This window comes from Battus philenor, unplaced genomic scaffold (assembly GCF_028537555.1).
Source record: "Battus philenor isolate CCGP_79_NKW_IND1 unplaced genomic scaffold, ilBatPhil1.0.hap1 SCAF_21, whole genome shotgun sequence".
Lineage (NCBI taxonomy): Eukaryota > Metazoa > Arthropoda > Insecta > Lepidoptera > Papilionidae > Battus > Battus philenor.
The window spans coordinates 6116014-6137050 of NW_027181684.1; the positions used below are offsets into that span (position 1 = coordinate 6116014).

Sequence of the window (21037 nt, forward strand, 5' to 3'; positions counted from 1 at the left end):
CACAAAGAGATTTCTAAGAATTTTGATTTTAACATTAGTGTTTACGATCGTAATACTGAGTTATTAAAAAAGTTATCTCATTAACGCAGAAATTCCGTTACTTTCGTTTTATATCTGTACACAATTGCTTGTGCTTTATTCGCTTTTTTGGTGCCCGCCGGTTACCCGCCTCATGTAAAAAAGCCGTGAAGTACGGTACACGAAGTGATTCTGATATCAACCGCTCTTGGCAGAGATGGGTTATGACGGTGCATAAGCATATGAAAGTATGCAGTTCCCCGACCCCTGTAGATAACAACCAAACATTAAGAAATCAAAAATATTGGATGATACGTTTAAGTATTATATTTTTTTTTTCAACTATTAAAATGTAGACCGACGATATGCTTAGTATGGCCATAAATTCTATTATAAATAATAAAAAAATACTTTTGAATTTGGAATCGAAAATTGTTTTCTCTTCATTACATATAGAAAATGGCAGTATTTATGCTGAAAGCTCTTAAGCAGCTTCCGGGTTAGTCAAGAGTACAACCCGGTGCATTATCTGATTTTAGTGATAGTTTGGTGGTGTGTTGCCTGTGAAGGAGGGACTGAGCCATATTTTTAAGATAAAAGTACCAAAATATCGACACAGTTGTATCAAGATACCATGCTTAAGAAGGTTTCAGTTTAAGGAGACCTTCCTTTAACTATGTTCAATAACCAAGAATGGCAGTGGACTTCTTCAGAGCTGAAGACTGGCCGTCATCTAATCCTGAACTTAATCTAGTGAATTATGACTTATGATCATTTATAGAGAGTAAGGCGAGTTCCTACAACAATCCACACGACTGGTCTTGAAGAATTTTCCCACAGAAAGAGTGCGTGCTGACTGGTCTGGGAGATCATAACCAAAGCAGTTGCGCGGAATCTTTTAACTCTTCTTGAGTTGAATCAATTTATTTTCGATCCATTACTTATCCAACGAATACTAAATTAAAATGCCCAATTAATTAAGGGAGATATAAGCGTTAGCAAGTTTTTTTTTTGGAAAAGCCTCGTTGGTGAGAGCTATTAACGTACTAAACAACTTAAAAAAATATTGTTGTTTATCTTTTCCTCTTTAACTTGCTTATGTCTATCAATCATTGTTATTTTTACGGCAGAACTATTGAGAATAATATTACACCCTTGAAGTCTTACTATGAGAACGTCTATAAAGAAGGGAACTCCAAGTAGTACTATGCGGTAAAACTACTGGGAATAGCCTGTCTGCGTTACATTCCGTGCAATTTGCATAATTCAGCCGAAGTAAAATAAAATAATAATGAGTTTTTACTTATCAATCTTATATAACAAATAACGTACACAGATTTACATGGGTATATATGCAAGGTTGATTGTTGCCAACTATATTAAGCAAAATATGTAACGCCTAAAATAATTCGAACGCACAACTGAAATCGATATTTCATGTTATACAAAAAGTTCATAAAAAGACGAGCCTCTATAACTTTATAATTTCTATAGCTTACGTGGACTGATGTGCTGAAGGTCCGTTTATGGGTGGCGTGATAGCTTTTGAATATGGTGTTTTTACACTCAATATACTATTCAATGTAATGTAAAATTCTGATTTACACTTAATTTTTTTTTCATAAACTTCGTTCCCGTCCTTTTTCAACAATTTACGTTGACTGGCAAGTATAAATTAATATTAAAAATAAAATTTGATTAAAAATCCTAAGCTACATAAATTTGCCAAAGATTGCTTTGATTATGCCATATTGTACATCGAAACTCTCGAGAATATACTACCTACGAGATCTAAGTTATTTTAGCCACATCGCCCGCAGACAAGATAATTTGGACAAAGTTTTGGTTGCAGGGAAGGTAGACGGTAAAAGACGACGTAACCGATCACCTACCCGCTGGCCTGATCAAGTCAAACCGATAACTAGACTCTCTATTACTACTGTCCTGAAGAAAATATGCAATAGGATAGTATAGAAAGAGGTTGTCATCGTATCCGACAATGCTTTGTGAAGAGACGACTGAAAGAAGTACAATTAAAGAAAGAGTTTCATATTTTTTTCTTATTTTTACATCCCACAATATTTTTATTAATATTACAGCGCGAAAAACCCTTCAGAGTTTATAATTACACATTAGTAAAGAGAACTAAAAAAAACTGCTTTCTGCCATAACGTACAAAAATTTTTCTTTTTTCTTTCATCATCATTATATTACCATCATCGTGTCAGCCGATGGATATTTTCTTTACAATGTAATAATATAGGTAAATAAACTGCACGATTCTTCGAGCAAATAAAAGATAAGAACAAAGAAAGTGAATGATCCTTGTGTCATTATATTTAATAAACACTGCTCTAATTGATATTTTTTCTCTTTTATCTATTTAATACGCAGTACGTTATGCATACCTAAACAAAAACAAATTAATGGTGATAATACACTTGTTAATTACATTTTTAATTGAACTTTATGTAAAATGTGTGTATTACATGACGTATATACGTCATGTAGGGGATGGAGATCAATTGTTGGTGTAATGTGCACAAAAAGAGATTGTGAGTTTGTCTGTCCGCCGATAATCGGCGATCGGTCTTATCGCGCGTCCGCAGCGGTGTCCGGCGCCGCGCTGCGGGGACCAGCGGCGAGCAACACTCGCCACGGCCACGGCTAACCAACCGCACGCGCATCACTTATACACACGCACGTCAAAATACATATATTGTATTTATTCCATTCATTTAAATCAAAACGCTTAAACTGGCGCCAATCGTTAGTATTAACTTACAGATTCAAAACTATTTTTTATTATGAATTACTAAAAACATTTTTTTTCATTTTACAGACTGAAGATGTATCGAGAAAACTCTAATTCTATCCTCGAAGAAGCGTTATTGAATGATCAGCTGCTGTTCGAGTACTCGCCGGCGGAAAGTTTAATAAACTTCGAGTTGCCAACAACAATAGACTCTGAAGATTGGCAACTAAGTAATTTGGACTTTAATTGTGATGCATTTCTAGGTAGTGCTAGCGATAGAACTTGTGATGGATCCGAAGACAAATCACCAATGATTTTTGACTTCGCAGATTTGGATAAAAATGTGAATTTTGATGATTATTTATTAGAAAGTTTGAGTTGTGAAGTAACGGATAAAATACAGTCTGGTGGTAACTCAATAGACAACTGCGATGACACCACAATGGAAGAGCTTTCCGTTCTTGGCATCGATTTGGACCCGTTCAGTGATGAGATTTCATCAAATATATTAAAGCCAATAGATAATGCAAGTTCAAGTGAATGTGACGATATTGGGACCAAGAAAAAAGAGCGGTCATGGGGTGAGCCGGTGTTCTGCTCAAAATTAGGCGCGTTCCGTTGCCCCGTTGTTGATTGCGGAAAGTTATATGCAAAAGCGTCGCATGTGAGAGCTCATTTACGTCGTCATAGCGGAGAAAAGCCTTACAAGTGCACGTGGGGAGGATGTAGTTGGCGATTCGCCCGATCGGACGAGCTGGCTCGACACCGCCGTAGCCACTCAGGAGACAAACCCTACCGATGCGGTGAGTGCAGCAAGCGCTTTGCACGATCGGACCATCTGGCCAAACACGGCCGTGTACATGCTCGACGAGCTGCCGCCGCTCTGGCCATACATACTGTGCCTTCGCACTCTTACAGAACAAGACGCTATTTGTGAAATGTGATTATCAATTTTATCGATTTATGTTTAAGTATAAAAATGCGCGGGCGCGACTTTCAAAATGTATATTTATCCTGTGTTATGAGTAATTTAAATTTGTACGACCGCCTAAAGAGCTTAGGTTAATTAAATATCATTTTATGTTGATTTATAATATAATGTTTTCTTATATAATAATTCACGTGGCGGCTCTATTTTATTTTATCTGTAGTTTATTGTTTTAATGTCTTTTAGAATATGTTCATAATATTTTGTATGAAATATTAAAGAATTATGGAAGTCACACAGTGTGAAGTTGTTCCTATAACATTTTTAATGGCTTTTTACTTCTTTAAATCAGTAACTTTAGCGGATTACTTTAAATAGAAAATTCAAAAAATATCGGAAATAAAAAAATTAAGAGCTTTTACATTCTAAGCGACTGTAAAAGCTCATAATTTTTTTTAAAGATCGTAGCGTTTGGAAAAAAATATTTTTGCATTTTACTACCTAAACAAGAACCACAAACACATAGCGCACTTATAAGTAATATTGTCAAGATTAAAAAGCTATGTAATAATTATACTAATTTTTACTGTCTACTGAGATCCCACGAAATTGTACTGTAAGTGTTAATTAAAAATGATACTGTAGCATTTATGTCACCGATTTTATAAATTTTATACTACCTAAGCTAAAAACTTTGTACTTGTTTTGAAAGTAAATGCTATTGTTAAACAAATAAACCATAATATTGCTTTAAATCTTTTCAAATTAATTTTCACAAATATTGCTAGACTCTAAAATTAAACATTTATTATAAATAATACCCCTTCCTGGTGTTTTTTTATTCTGTGATTCTGTATAACCCGATCATTTCAAGAAGTACCTTGTCATCTAACTTTTCTTAAAAGTATTACAAGTATTTTTAAATAGTCCGCTTTTCCTATAGATACACGATTCAACTTTACATACAAATAAAAATGGAGGTTCAATTTCTTTAAAATAGTTTAATTATCGAAATAGGGTGCAGATATCAATGAAAGCGTGTGAGAAGTGGTAAACTATTGAAGCAAATTTAAAACTGTGAGTTGACGCTTTTTGACATTTTAGTGTGCAAACGAAGCGAGAGTTATGTATGACAAATAACAGGTTGTTGGAGACACCGAAGTCGCTATAATCCTGTATGTTAATCAGAAGTGTTGTTTTTTTGAACCGAATTGAAAGTATTTATAAAACACGAAGTTAATATATTGGAAATATTTTAAAATACATAAAATATTACAACGAAGTTTGTCTGCAGCATCACAAGCTTGTCGACTTTATTTTGTTCAGCATGTGACCCACATCTAAGATTTCTCCTCGGTGTTTTCAAATATATTGATCATCTTAAAAACTACAAACAGCAAAATAAAACCGAGGCCAGAGTTGCAAGTAAGAGTTGATCAAAAGGATGTCATTTTATGATGTTGTTACGAATGAATACATTCGACAGATCTACCAGGGGGTCAGGCATTTTTCGCTGCAATATATAGAATTTTAGTGAACGCTTATCTGAAAGTGTTGTTTTTAATGTATGCACCAGTCAGTTCAAATGTGTTTTTAAATTATTTTTACGAAATGCCTCAAGTTACAAAGTATGCGTGATAAAGACGGATTGTTCAAAATAATGGCATCGAGGTGTCAGTGCGACAATTTTAATTATCAGGATTAAAACAATGGTGCACAATGGCTCATGCTGAAAATCATAGATATATCGTGCAGGTTGGTGTTTATTTTAATTTTGTCTTTTTATATTTACTTAGCTGTTTATCTGCTTTTTATTATTTTCAAGTGACTATTATGAATTAACATAAATAAAACCTCATTAGGTAAAACCAAAGCTAAGAACACATGATAAAGCTGTAACCATATAGTTAGATATATAGCTAATTAGTGCTAAGGTAAACACTTATTCATTTTCTTGATTTGGATTAATGATTATGTTATTATCTAAAATGTTCCTATAGTTAAGGATACATATATAAAAAAGCCAGCTGAAGCAGTTTTAGTATAACTGTAAAAACATTGGGAAAAAAAGAAGTGTGAAAATAAATTGTTAAGTAAATAAAAACAAACCTTACAGGTATTTGTGGGAGCTCTGTCTGCACAATATGAGGCTTTATCAGTAGAAGCCTCAAAGCAAACCAGTTCAGAGGAAATAGTTTGCTGTATTGCAGATAAACTCAATTTAAGTGATGGATCTGGAGGACCATATGAACTGGCTGAGGTTTGTTACTAACAATAATTTAATTACTGAAAATTGTGTATCACACAGGACAATCTATTTTTTTACACTCTGGATGCTAGGCATGTTTAGGGAATGTATTTTAAAACTTGTTTTCAGTGCTTTCTTTTTGTTTCAAATTTATTTTATTATGCTAATTACTAACAATTAGGTCTAGTAATTCTGGAAATCTGGAAATGTAAGAAATAATCAATAAAAAATGTTAAATAAATATAGGATGCACATTCACCGATACTCATATGTGTTGGCATGTTATGGAAAGCAATTTGTAAAAAAGTGAGTGAAGTTTTTAATGGTACCTGCTTTTATTAATGAGATGGTAAAATACACATTTGTATTTCATTTATGTGTGTACACTCAAATTTCAAAAATAATTTCTCTCATCAATATATGTATTACTGTCTTGTTAACACTGCTTCAAGCAAATATTGTATTTAATCATCACCATTGCATCTGCCCACTACTGAAGAACATATGCTCAACCTATGGATTTTTAATAGAAGCGGTTGAAAGCCGCCTATATTCAGTTTCTTCCGATTACCAAAACATGATCATCTATACACATTGTTTTTACTAAACTTCTGTCAAGTATTTTTTATTGGACATAAGTTAAAAAAATCATGTTAGTCATAAGTGTTATTTACTACCTTTTTCCTTAAGCAACATTTACAACTAGGTCTATTATCATTATAACAGTTACTTGGCTGTGTTGAGGGTTATATGTGTCACAATGGAAGTACAAAGTACTTTTTTTATAATTACTGCAGGTAATTATGTAGTGACTCACCTTACTTTAAAATTCACTAATTGTCAAGAAGGTAAGGTTGAATCTTATCTTGAATTATTTTATTTTACTCATGTAGTATTTGTGTTTCTGTTTAAATACACTAAAATGTAATTTATTTGATATTGAATAAATTACTTAGCCATATTTTTACACAGACTGCTGAATACCATTGTTTTATTTTCTTATTTAGTAGCTTATACTTTACATTCATGACTCTTATATCAATTGCTTAGGTTGTAGGTGACACAGTAAGTGGAGAGTGCAAAGAAAGGAGACTTGGTCCTAATGAGTCCCCAGTTGCCGTCATGTTGCTGTGGCCTAATAACAATACAGACCAGTACTACAGGTATTGAAACCCATATTTACATCTACTTTTTTATTAAAGTTTCCAATTTCATTCAAATCTTCATTTTGTTAAAAATAAGTGCTTCTCCCAATTAAAATTAACAAAAATTGGGTTTTAATGTGTTGTTGTATATTTATCATACAATTGTATGTTATAAAAATTAGCCTGTTATGTTACTGGAATGTTGTTTATTTGTCCACTCTTTATAGTAGTATGATTCATTTAATCATTTACGTCTCATAATTATGGAAATTGGTATCTGTTTCCTTATGAGTTGAAAACACATGTACTTGAATAAGTAAACTACTGTACATAATTATGGTTATGTGGATCAACAAATAAAGCATTTTTATTTAATGCTTTGAAATTATGCATGTTTAATGAATATTGGAAACATTGTCAAAGCACAGATTAGTGTTTGGGTTGCATAGTGTGTGTGTGTGTGACTCAGTCTTCCTGTCGCCGCACCATACCATGATAACAACCTTCCTGCCAATCAAATTAAAATTTGCCGCTCATATTGAACAAACGTTTTGAAGCATCCTATAATTAATATTTCTATTATTTGCATTGACACAAATGTAATTATCACTATTTGATTGTAATTTACTCTGTGAATACTTTTCATGAAACTCTTTCTACTTACCAGGTTTTATCTACGTGAGAAAATACCTGATGAACCATGGATGGAAAAGTTTTCTGTTGATCCGCAGCTGATAAAGGACTATTTCCAGAGGTTCTTGTATCAACCAAAGGACCGAGAATATCCAGACTTGTGTCAGTTGCCTGAGTTAAATGAACAGACGCTGCTAGACAATCTGAGAGCTAGATTTGCAGCCGGTTACATATATACCTATGTGGGATCTATTTTAATAGCAGTTAACCCTTTTAAATTATACCCTATATATAACCCTAAATATGTGAAGCTCTATCAGAATAAGAGGATAGGGTCCAGTCTTCCTCCACACATATTTGCTGTTGCGGATGCTGCTTACCATACTATGTTACGAGAGAGAACAAACCAGTGTATAGTGATCAGTGGTGAAAGTGGATCAGGAAAGACTGAAAGTACAAATTTTCTTCTTCATCATCTTACTGCGCTGAGTCAGAAAGGATCACATGGGAGTGGAGTAGAGCAGACAATATTAAGTGCAGGGCCTGTATTAGAAGCTTTTGGAAATGCAAAGACACCCCATAACAATAATTCCAGTCGTTTTGGAAAATTCATACAAGTTAATTATAAAGAAAATGGAATGGTTCACGGTGCAGTGGTGCAAAAATATCTTTTGGAGAAATCCAGAATATGTAGTCAAGGTCGTAATGAAAGGAATTATCATGTATTTTACTACTTGTTAGCTGGGGCATCAGAGCAAGAGAGAGAACAGTTGCATCTGCTCAGTGTTGATAAATATAATTATCTTTCAAAGACTGGATGTAGTGTAGTGCCAGGTGTGGATGAACAATATGAGTTTTCGAGGCTAAAGCAATCTATGGACATGGTTGGTTTTACATTGGACAAGCAGCGACGCCTGTTTGCTGTGCTGTCGGCTGTACTTCTTTTAGGTGAGTTGTTAAGTCATTTAAGAATGCATTGAGCATTTTCATTTTGTAATTGTCTCAATTTGATAAATAATCTAAATCTAGTCTACATCTTTGATTTTGTAGAAAAAAATTCCTAAAAATAAAATAAATCAAATTATAGTTAATGATAATGATACATTTAAATTTTAATCTGCGATAAATATTACAATGCTCAAACTGAAAATTTATGACAAAGTATCATCAATACAAATTTGTGTTCTAACATTTTTATCCTAATCAATAGATATATTACTTGTTATACATCAAATCTTACTAGTACGTAACATGTGGTAAAATTAAAAAATTGAATTAAGAACAGTACATTGTTTTGGGTCCTCAGTATTTACTTTGTGTCAACTAATCTCCGTTACCATGTCAACCTTGGACAGTAAAAGGTTATATCATATGTAATCATGAAAAAAACATATTTACAAATATGTTATAGTACACAAAGTTATTAACTTATATAATAGATAATTTAAATAATAATAAAAACATATATCTTTACCAAATTTTAAAACTAAATAAATCTTTAAACGGAGACCATGTCACTTCGAGACATAACCCCCTTGTATTCTACACATAATAAGGATGGTAAGTTTGGACGGGATTGAAATCAATTGCTGTCAAATTTAGTGGTCAATGTTATGTATATGTTTAGGAAATGTTGAGTTCCAACCACAACGCAAATCATATCACCATGATGAAGCAGTCGGAGTACGCAATCCTGAAGTTGTTTCACTCATCTCGTCACTCTTGCGCGTCAAGCAGGAGACCTTACTTGCTGCGCTCACTTCCAAAAGGGCGAGGGCATCTGGTGAAACACTTGTTATCAACTACAGGTTGGTTTTGAGGGCTTTATAAATCAGTGATTAACATACAATGAAGCTTAAGTTAATAAGTCTTTTATTTCACTTTTTTATATAAAAAAATCCACTTATGTACTGACTCATCACAATACCTCTGGAACCATAAGGTTTGGAGACTTGAAATTTGGTAGAAAGTATTTTTATATGTTGTATTTATTAATGGGAAGCTCATCAAAAAATGCTTATTTTTAAAATCTAGGTCTTATAAATATTGGTAAGATTATTTTTTTTGGCATGCTATAATTTACCAAGAATTGATTTATTATTTATTTGTTTTCTAGCTTTCTTTTACTGTAGTAAATTTCATTTATGCAAAAACTTCTAATTTTTGAGCAGTGGTAGCTCACAGTGGTAAAAAAACTAAGACTTGCGATTGTAGGTAGTGGGTTAGATTATGGGATTCAATATTATATAATTCACACTTAATATAACCAATAATATAGAATTGCCTCGGCTCATAAACAAGTTTCCAGAGGATCTGCATCAGTGTCCTCTGGGTACCATAATACCAGACTGTGATTACTAAGCATGGCGATCATGCATTTTATTGCGCGTCTATGGGCTGAAACGATGGGCTTCTTACTCTTTTAGTATTACTTGCATGTGTAAAAAATCTAAGTGTATGTCTAAATTTTTCAGGTTGCCAGAAGCCATAGCAACCCGCGATGCTATGGCTAAATGTTTGTATGGTGCTTTGTTCGACTGGATAGTAATGCAAGTAAACCATGCTTTGCTCTCAAAAAAGGACACGTTACGGGAACATCAGGGACATAGTATAGGTAAGCAAAATTTGTCTCATTAATGTGTATAGTTAATACAAACAATTGCTACCAAACACCTAAAATAAATCAATACAGCTTAACTTAAGAAACTCATTTACTACTTTCTAGTTATTTAATGCTAATTATGTCTCATTTATTTATATTTATGTTACTTTTATTGTCTTAGTTATGTAAAGATTAATATGGTTTCTTAAAAGAATGTTTATGAAACCATTAATTTTCAGAAACCTTCCTCAAGTAAAAATGATATTATTACATATGATAGTTTTTAATTTTAGTAATCTCAAGAATTTTTTTTTCACAGGCGTTCTGGATATATTCGGTTTTGAGGATTTCGGTCCAAACAATAGTTTTGAGCAGCTGTGCATTAACTATGCTAACGAGCATCTCCAGTACTATTTCAATCAACATGTATTTAAATATGAACAAGAGGAGTATAGACGGGAGGGTATACGGTGGACAGACATTGGCTTTTCCGACAACACGGGTTGCTTACAACTCATTGAAGGGAAGCCTAGTGGGCTGCTGTGTGTTTTGGATGACCAGTGCAAGTATGTTGTCTGTAATAATTATCTTGTATATACCATTATAATTTACAGTAGTTATTTGTACAGTAATGCTATGCTATCCATAATGTTTCAAGTCAAAATTCCTGCACAGCATTACAATTGCAGATGTTTTAAATAAAATATAATGTTTTAAAATGTATGGTACAGAAATATTAAAGATTCATAACATTATGACTTTGGTTAATTGTATTACAATTTTTATAAGCTATGTACCCTTCCACAATATTCACAGTTAATGTTGTGAAAAGGTATGTTAATTGAAAATAGATTTGTGAATAAAGTATTTATTGTTTTTAACTTACAGCTTCCCATGGGCAACCAATGAGACATTATTACAAAAATTTAACTCTGTGCATGAAGATAACCCTTTTTACGAGAAGCCGCAGAGAAGGGAGCCCGCTTTTGTAGTGCGTCATTATGCTGGCCGGGTCAAATATCAGGTAAATAGGTATTACAAAGCATCATTATTATTATTTCAATTGTAGTGAGTCTATTTCTAAACATAGGCCCAGTGCCATGGATATCTGTATAGACTGGTTGAAAGCAACCTACACCTGGAATTAAAATAGTGAAAGAATGCTGTATGCAAATAAACTAAACCTCTTTACAAGTAACTAAGTTTAAGTTACCCAATGGTTTTTCAGCTCAGGCAGTTTCATTATTTATTTTACCAAATTGTTAGACGAAGAAAATAGCGTCATTCATTTAGGGAATATTGCGTATAGAAATAAATGTGCACACATGTATTTTTGTTATTTCAGGTGACAGCAATGCGTGAAAAGAATCTCGACTTAATGCGACAAGACATTGTGAGTGTATTGAAAAACTCCTCTCTAGCTTTCGTAAGAGAACTAGTGGGAGTCGATCCTGTTGCTGTTTTTAGATGGGCCATTGTGCGCGCATTTTTCAGGTATAATTGTACTGCAGTTGATTTAATAAAAAAAAAACTAAATTGTTTAATAAAGTATCGAACATAACTTTATTCTACTTTTAAGTTATTTTTTTAAATTAATATCGCACGTTAATTTAAAAAAAAAAGTTAAGATAAATAGTATGTTTAAGCTTGTACAAAGTTATAGTAAAATTAATGACGAATAATTAATTGTGAAACGTAGTCGGTGGAGAGGGCTCTATGTTTTGGATTTTTATACGAAATAGAATCAGAAATGAGAAAGTCAATATAGGAATGAAAGCAACCGACGTGGCCCAGCGGATTGGTAAATGAATATGCGTAGGGCACATAGTGCGCAGATTGGATGACCGCAAGGGCTTTAAGGCCTTGGAGTGGAGACCACGGATCAGCAAGAGCAGCGTTAGATATCCACCGAGTTAGACCACTTTGTTAAGCACGACGGAAAAATAGGTGTGCAGGCCACTTCCAACTGGCGCTATTGGAAATCGTTGATGAAGGCCCGTGTTTTACAGTGGACGTCTTGCAAATAACTAAATGACAATGACAATGAATTAATTCTTTTCCAGAGGTTACTTCGCATTCTTAGAGGCTGGCAGAAGACATAGAGTTCATAGAGTAGATGGCGCCTCAAGAGTTCCTCGACCCTCAATTCAGTCTGTCAATGATAACATTATAAGGTGAGTTCGTGCGGTCGTCATTACTTCTCTGTTACATTTTGCGATTGTCTTCAGATTGTATTACATGCAATCATTGTCTGCTGCTTCTATACCAGATAATGATCTATTTATGTATGAATGAAAATCGATTGCAGTGACATTATTAACATAAATAAGCTAATAAATGTAATATAATTACAAATAAAAGATATGTTTTATATGTAGATAAACGCTACATATATATTGAGCTTCTGCTAATAACGTTATGTGATGTAATGATATGTCTTATTGCTCAGCCAACTGGTGACAGTATCATCAATCAATCTTGCAATCAACCGTATTGCGTAAGTCACCCAGTTTACGGCATGCCTCGTTCTATGTGCACTTGCATGCTTGTTGACGTTTTTTTATCACTCTGTGACACCACCTTTTGATTAACTGCGTACCAGACTGTGATTAATGATTATCAGCTATTACTGAACGTAATATGTAATTTAAAGTTATATCTAAACACAGTCTATTACGTTATTTGTTAGTCCTTGTACGTGCTCGTATTAACTTATATCTAATTAAAGTAAAGACACCTAGTTACATCACGCACGAGCTATGCATGCGTGCCGACTACGGCACTAAAGGTTTATTTTTACGTTTTGTGTTAATTTTATTTTTAATCCTAATTTGATTTGTCGTCACGATAAACTCGTGAAGAACGCCACACAGAGCGGCGAGTAAGGCGCGCGAAACGCCATCTCGCGCTCACAGCGATAAACAGCGGCCGGAGGCAGTGGGCGTGGCGCGCCTCGGTGGGAAGGGAAACAAAAATTACAGGATCGCCGAGACGCGTACACGCCGCCTTGAAAGAGATTTCGACGACACGGACGTCATGCAACGCGCCAGCCAGATCGTCCTGTACGTGCGCGCTCATATACCGTGCTCTTGGACATGCTCTGTCTCTCTCTCGCACAACCTTCATCAAACAAAACATTGCTCTCGATCTATGATCACGTGCTGTCACCGAATAATTGTAATTCCAATGATGTGACCAATCTAAAAATATAATATGTAATTTACACAAAAACACCAAAAAGTTATACAAAAAAATATTTTTTTCTATAAATTAAAATGGCACTTCACGCGCCTCCCATCTTAAGTCAATTCTTTAAAAATAATTAGCAAAGGACTCTTGTATTAATTGTTTTGTTTTTTTTTTCTTTTATTTTGTTTGATGAATCATCTTTTGGTAGTGGTTTCACTTCTTGCTCTATTTTAAAGGTGATGGCTTTATGGTTTTAATTTTCTGGTTTTTCTTGTTATTTGTGATTAATCCGTGTTGTTTGTTGAGTTTTACATGGTCGAAGAAATTTGCCGAGTGGAGAAAGTTGCTTCAATGTTTATTATTGTAACTGTATAAATTGTTTTACATTTTCTGCTCATGATACTACACTGTTCATAACTTTCTAACGTTGATTGTTATAACGGATGCACAAATAATTCTATTTGTAGTGATCCCGTCTGTCCTCAGTAAAGAGATTCACATTACAAGTTATGAATCAAAAAGAAAACATGATTCCCTATTTAGTTCCTTCATAAGCCGAAAATGTGAAAAGATCTGATCAGATTTCTCTCTTATTTACATGATAGCTTTATTAGTTTTAAGTTACAATAAACAAGAGTACAAATTTAATCGGTTCAATATAATAAGTTAAAACAATATGTTCATTCCATCGCTGGCTACTGTTTTTCCTCATATATAAATTTTGGTATTATATATTTTGCTATTCCTTGCCTTTAGGGAATCACCTGTTACTGAAATTTTGTTTTTCATAATTACATTTTTAATTATCTGCTTACGGTAATCCTATTTATAATTAATTTACATCAACTATTTGTAGAACTATTTGTTTATTTTTTTTTATTAATTCATTACCGTTAAAAGGTAAGAGCATAGTTATGGACTATGTATAACAATTTAAATTTATACAATTTTATGTAAATATTTATTATGTCTTGCCATTGGCATACTAAATTAAAATAAATGATTAAGATTTATTTCAATTTTTTTAAAATGGACCGATTAAATCTTTACTCACAATATTTTCAAGCTTTCTGATGACTGAAACTACAATTTTATTTGCAGTATTGAACGGCATAAATAAAAAAATAATTGGTTGCATGTTAAAGTAGATATATTTTTGGTGGTTGGATGTTTGATTTTATTTATTATAATTTTAAGTGTAAGTTTTGGGCTTGGCAGGAAGAATAAGTCGTTCAGGCCTAGGGAGCGCGCCAAAAAGGGTTTGAAAAACCTTCAGAGTGTAAAGACGTTAGCGGGGCGCACGGCTGCACCCGCCGGCAAACGGAAACAGCCTTTAACTGTAGCCGCACAGTTCCAACACTCCCTAGCCGCTTTGATGGAAACATTGAATCAAGCCAATCCATTCTTTATAAGGTTTGTGTGTGCTACCTATATTTCTGTGCGTGCTAATTAACTTAACATATTGTACTGGTGAAATAGAGCATCATTATCATTTCAGCCGTTGAATTTCAACTGCTGAACATAGACCTATTTTAAAATGATCTGTTGACCTTTCAGCGTCTTCGGATGATTTTAATAGTGTTCTATTCATCTTGTAAATAGCCAATCTACATGGCACTTGTTGGTCCGTGATCTCCTAGAACAATACGGCCCCCGCGGCTGTCTGCTCTCTGTGTTATGTATTTTACCCAATGCCACTGTAACTTGCTAATCCGTTGGGCAATAACGGTTACCTTCATTCGTCTACAGAACCCATGTATAACCGTTACGAGACATTAAGCGACTGTAAGCTTGGTATTGAAGCTCGAAGGGAGAGATTATGTTTCTGTGCCAAATTGACGAACTGTTGTTAATATTTTTTTATTCATTGAAGTTATTTTCATTCATTTACGAATTTTCACAATCCTGATATCAACATCGTATTGAAACCACTCGCATAAGCTCGCTCCATAGCTCGTTGAGCCACTGTTAACTTGCCAAAGAGAATTGAAGTAAAAAAATATGTTTCAGTTAGCAAGTTTTGGGAATGCTTTATTTAAATTGTTAACAATAGAACATACTATTTTCACATGGTTTGTGTCAAATTTATAAAAATAGCATATAAAATTATCATGTAATTGTATACTTTGAATAGTAATTATTGAAAACCTAGGCCAGCGTTTTTAGCGTTCAACATGAAACAATCTTCAAAAACTATATATTTAATAAAATTACATGGTCATTTTGTGATGTTCAATATATACAACTAGTGTATCAAACATTACCCAGTATGATATGTTTATGTGCAAATATGTTTACATAGTAAGTACAAAAGGAACTTTTCATTTTGGGTGTCCGAATGTGTATTCGTTGTGGGGTAGTTGTTGGTAGATTTTAGGCTCGCACCATGCTTTTAAAGAAATATTACAAAGATTATAAATATAGTTCGGGTTTGGAAATTAGAAATTTCCGTAAAATTAAAGAAGCAGTGAAGGTGTTAAAATATTTTAGAAATGGTTAATCTGTTTGACTTGGTAATTTAATGGCGTTAAAAAGAAATTTATGGGTTTTCTAATATATGTTTAACAACATGACGGAAAATTTATTTGAAATTCTCAAAGAGCATTTTAATTTTCTTTTATGTCTAGATAATTTTCTTCTGTATACATTGGTAATTGATTATTGGTGTAAAAACTTTAGGAGTAGATGCAGATAGCACATTTTTCAGCAAAAAAGTAATTCTTATACACCAATTTCCATCACATATAGAGGGATTGGTCTGAAATATGTTACAATAAATTATTTTTTCTATTAGAATACAAAAGGCCAATAACTTACGAAGAATAAACTGACAGTAAAAAGTCTGCATTGACAGATGTACACATAGCTTTTTCTTATTATATCACCATTACATTATAAATTATTTCTGAAATCATTGATTTTGTATAGGAAGTGCCGTACATTCATTAACAGCAAATGAACTATACATATAGCCCTTTTAAGGCTTTTAAATCTATAACTCTGTGTAGGCTAAATAAATACATAGATAAATCCCAATTTCCTTCAATAATAAGGTAATAACACAGACGCCCTAATGTGAATACAAAATGCAGGTGCATAAAATCAAATGGCGACAAAATATCGAATGTTTTCGACGAGGACACGGTGCAGAGACAGCTGCGATACACCGGCATGCTGGAGACGGTGCGCATTCGGCAGGCCGGCTATAATGTTCGCCTCACCTACGAAGAATTCATTCAGCTCTACAGGATACTGCTTCCAAAAGGATTGTTGAGCTCACAATCTGATGTCAGACACTTCCTCGCCACACTTAATTTGGATAGAGATAATTATCAAGTCGGTAAGTGGAATAGCACGCCTTTACGGATTACGAATGGTTGCTTAAATCCTATCAGTAGGAATATTACAGGACTAATATTATACAGCCGACCAATTATTATTAATTTAACCCAGAAGGAGTTAAACATGTTTCGAAAGCCTAATATGGGTCAATATTTAAAAAAAAATGGGACCTGTGAACAATTTTGGAATTATCCTTGGTTTACAGTGGGAATGTACTCTTCTTTTCTTTCATTGTTTATATTAAAATATATTTTATGAAGCGTGTCCTTTAGATATAATTTAGGGATAATGAGATGGAAAGATCAAATATGCAGTGCAAGCCTATAGCCCATAATTTTCCTTAAAATTAAATTTAAAAAACCTCTTCTAATGTTAAAAAATAATTCTTCATTACTTTATGGATGTCAAACTTACCCACCACTGATTTAATGTAAAAATTACGATAATCTTATAAAGTAGTTGATGTATAATTAATATTTCAGGAGCAACAAAAATTTTTATGAGGGAGAGTGAACAAAGAAAACTTGAATATCGCTTGCATCAACAAATAATGGCGTCTATTATCACAATCCAACGCTGGCATAGAGCCGTGCTCGAGCGCCGTCGCTTCCTAGCTCTGCGCCGCGCCGCTCTGATCATACAGGGATATTGCAGGTACGACGTACTCCCGGATTACATGCTATACTAGCTATCCCCCATCGCGTGACCCGCACTACCTTTGTAATGTGGTGGTGAAATGAGATTAATGGATGCAATTGAGAAGATCCTAATTTATTGTTCACACAACCACTATACAAAGGTAGGCGCGTCGGAACGAGAGTTTATTGCGGTGCGCTTGCATGTGCGCTGATTTGCGGCCGAACCCAGAGTGCGGCGAGACGCGCGCGCCGAGCGACCGGGGATCCAGGCTGCTGGCTTACGTCAATGCGCTAGAACGCACATGTTGCCGCCGCGGAAAGGACAGTCCGACGTAGTGGGACTGCCCGCCATAGTGAGATTAATTTCGGCGAAAAGAATATTCCTGTCAAATTTTTTCCAGTGTTATTATGATTTCAGTGGTATTGATAACATAGTACCTAGCGATAGAAATTAATCTTCATGAATAATGACATATTTCTTACCCGATTTTTTTTTAAGAATGACCAACCTTGTCAAACACTTTATAGTAAAGGTAATTATAAATATAGTTTACACAGTGTAATTATAGATTAGTGCATAGCTGATTTGTTCCCCTTCTCTAATTCCTTTTCTCTTTTTCATCACACATACAATATATTGACTGACAGTACATCGTGGTACAAATCTCATGCAAAATAGGTCGGTAATATTTTACACGGTAGCGTTGGCGACGAATGGTTAGAATCTCATTGAAAACACGCCATATTAAATACTCTCTCATTAAAGAGCTCAAAAAATTACCCGACAATCTATTATATTGAATCGATCGTTCGATTATATCGAAGAGCGCGGATAACCTTGGGAAGCTAATAGTTGTCAGCAATATGAAAGGTAAAAGGGCTTAGTAAGAGCATGCGACATCATGGTACACGACTTCTAAAAACTTTCACAAAATGGAACAGCCTGGAAAAAGATAGTAGTAGAAACTCACCTGCTTGGTCGCTGCGATGAAGGAGGACATTTTACAGTGATTTCTCCGTCAACGTTAGCACTTATTGATCAAATTAAATCATGCGCATTTCCCCGTTTTGACATTTCCGAACACATTTACGTCCCTATACACAAAACATATCCAGAATCTGAGAGAAAATATGTTGCATATCAAAAATGTTAATTGGTCGTCACCAGGCAATGGATGGCTGCGCGACAAGAAGCAGCGACGCGCTTGCAATCGTGGTACAGAGGCGCGAGAGTACGTCGTTGGTACGTGAACTTGCGACGCGCGGCGATCAACTTCCAAGCGCACGCGAGAGGACTTCTACTTCGTCGTAATATTCCACGCCTAAAAACGCATCGTCCTTCGCGAGCTACTCCACCGGTAATTGCGTATAATTTCACTCTCGTGGTTTTTGTTTTATTCATTTTTATTTTGATGCCTAAATAAAAACTATCCAGATTTCCTGGCAATTATAATACAGCACCTAAAATTATATTTAAAAGCAGTAAAAGTCAAATAGCAATATTCATTATACACTCACTCAACAAGCGATATATCTGCCAAAAAACCAAAACATTTTCGATCATATATCACAGGCATTAATTAATAACATGCGATATTTCAATCTATCACAAAGCACAAAAATACATGGATATGTTTGAGACATTGTTAACCATATTGTGAAATAATAACCGATTGTTCCCCAAATACTAATTATTGCGATTTTCTGATTTTCCCTTACCTGAGATAGCATAGTATCAAAGGCCAGTTAAAATATAAGACAAGAGTAATCAAGTCTTAAAAATAATAACTTAATACATGGAGAATGGTTCACACATGTATATAGCATCGAGGTGTGTGTTTGTTTTGACAGCATGACAGTAACGCGGTCCCCTCGCCCGAGGAAAACAATTCCACGCAGGACTTCGATAAAAACATGCTCGTGCTCAAGAACATTATGGACCTTAAGTTGTGAGTATTGTTAGTAAAATAAAAAAAAAGATTTAAGTTTGTATTGAAACAAACCAAACTAACTTTTAAGCATGTTCTAGTAGGTTTTTACGCATTATTCACAATTATATTAAACTGGATCTAACTATGAAGAAAAACCTTAAACCAAACATAATTAGTTAGATTTTAAAGATAAATGTGAAAGAAATAAAAGAAACATTTTACTGTATTATCAATCTATTCAATCTCCTCATAGTTATCAATGATCATTTAAATTTGCAACAAGTATAAATTTGAACTGCTAATATTTATATATTTATTCATTACGTACCTATTAATATAATTTGACTCGTTAATCAAAATAACATTAAGTTTATTTATAATTTAATGAGAGAATAACAGCTAGCATAATGTAAATATTTTTTTTCACTCTTCAGGGACGTGCTTTTCGACGGGTCCGCAGGTGGGAGAGCATTAAGAGCCACCTACTCCTTGCCGGTTGATAGGTATGTGTCTAAAACTTTTGCCGCTCTAATTATACTAGTATTAAAAGAAACTTCACAATGTTGCGTGCAATAATCGTATGCGTGTCTTTGAGGACTAATATTTATAATCCTACTCAATATACCTTTTTCAGAGACAATATAATTTAAAAAACCAAAAAAATTGCCATGTTTCATATGTGTTTTTATCAAAACTAATTCAGATGACTTTTCCTTAATATTCCTGATGATTTATGAAATATCATATTAATATAAAATGATCAGTTATATTCAATAACATTACGTTGATACAACAATTAAATATTAAATTAAATAATGTTTTATTGTTATAAATGCTAAACGTTTTTTTTTTATACCTTAATTCATTTTATTTATGGCAGCTGGGAGAATAAACATGAAATTGTGAACATTATTGCTAACAATCAAAAGAAGAGGATTTCTAAGACACAAAATGTTACCGAACTACCGCTTAAGCAATCCAGTACAAGGTATTTATGTATGAGAACAAACACAACATTGTGATACTGCAATCCTAATTTACTTATGACTGATTCGTCGGAAAAGTAATGTACATTTATCATTTTAGACGCTTTTTCTTTTGATCGGCACAATCGAGTCTATTCATGTATTCCTATTCAATGGATATTCCATCAATGAACGCTTTAGTATTTATTCAAAACATTTAAATGTCTATTTGTATACGTAAAATTATTTTGTTTCGATTAATTATGGAAGCGGCTTTAATGTGTGACTTATGGTTAAATAACAACAAAAACTATTTTCATAAACCACTGGACTTATACTACACTTACAAGTGTAGTTTGTCATCTCACTTGCACAAGCTATCTATCTCACTGGCCCATTCACATCTTGAACTATATTTATACGAAGCTTTCTATGTAGCCAAATGTGAAACTCAATTTCTTATATCTACAATAACTGTTTACTTGATACTTAGTTGTCTGTTAGATGGAAGCTGATAAAAGATATCTTTGTAATTATCTAAAACGATGCTTTCAACGAAAATACTTGTGCTAAAGGTGTACCATATGTAATAAAAGTACTGTATTAAAATGCCAAACTGTCAGTTCTCAGTTAATTGCGTCAT

General features: G+C 33.8%; 2 protein-coding genes across 5 annotated transcripts in view; both read left to right on the forward strand.

Annotated features, from left to right (window-relative positions):
* The first annotated feature begins 2556 nt into the window (after nucleotides 1–2556).
* Nucleotides 2557–4430, forward strand: LOC137923365 (Kruppel-like factor 3). The gene is made up of 2 exons (XM_068766590.1): nucleotides 2557–2787; nucleotides 2861–4430. Exon 2 carries the CDS (start codon nucleotides 2868–2870, stop codon nucleotides 3708–3710), a length of 843 nt encoding a protein of 280 aa, XP_068622691.1. The 5' UTR covers nucleotides 2557–2787; nucleotides 2861–2867; the 3' UTR covers nucleotides 3711–4430.
* Nucleotides 4431–4687: 257 nt separating this feature from the next.
* LOC137923414 (unconventional myosin-IXb-like) overlaps nucleotides 4688–21037 on the forward strand; it is a 28718-nt gene continuing 12368 nt past the window's right edge. The window contains exons 1-19 of one of the 4 annotated variants that reach the window (XM_068766660.1): nucleotides 4688–5456; nucleotides 5818–5961; nucleotides 7000–7112; nucleotides 7762–8675; nucleotides 9355–9535; nucleotides 10202–10341; nucleotides 10649–10895; nucleotides 11218–11353; nucleotides 11675–11823; nucleotides 12393–12503; nucleotides 12779–12826; nucleotides 13191–13391; nucleotides 14737–14931; nucleotides 16611–16858; nucleotides 17343–17514; nucleotides 18667–18856; nucleotides 19350–19447; nucleotides 19864–19932; nucleotides 20310–20417. In XM_068766660.1, the coding sequence (XP_068622761.1) occupies nucleotides 5421–5456; nucleotides 5818–5961; nucleotides 7000–7112; nucleotides 7762–8675; nucleotides 9355–9535; nucleotides 10202–10341; nucleotides 10649–10895; nucleotides 11218–11353; nucleotides 11675–11823; nucleotides 12393–12503; nucleotides 12779–12826; nucleotides 13191–13391; nucleotides 14737–14931; nucleotides 16611–16858; nucleotides 17343–17514; nucleotides 18667–18856; nucleotides 19350–19447; nucleotides 19864–19932; nucleotides 20310–20417 (3500 nt within the window). In that variant the 5' untranslated portion in view covers nucleotides 4688–5420. The remainder of the gene's footprint in view (nucleotides 5457–5817; nucleotides 5962–6999; nucleotides 7113–7761; nucleotides 8676–9354; nucleotides 9536–10201; nucleotides 10342–10648; nucleotides 10896–11217; nucleotides 11354–11674; nucleotides 11824–12392; nucleotides 12504–12778; nucleotides 12827–13190; nucleotides 13392–14736; nucleotides 14932–16610; nucleotides 16859–17342; nucleotides 17515–18666; nucleotides 18857–19349; nucleotides 19448–19863; nucleotides 19933–20309; nucleotides 20418–21037) is intronic. The other 3 variants (XM_068766661.1, XM_068766662.1, XM_068766663.1) reach the window with 3 other exon arrangements.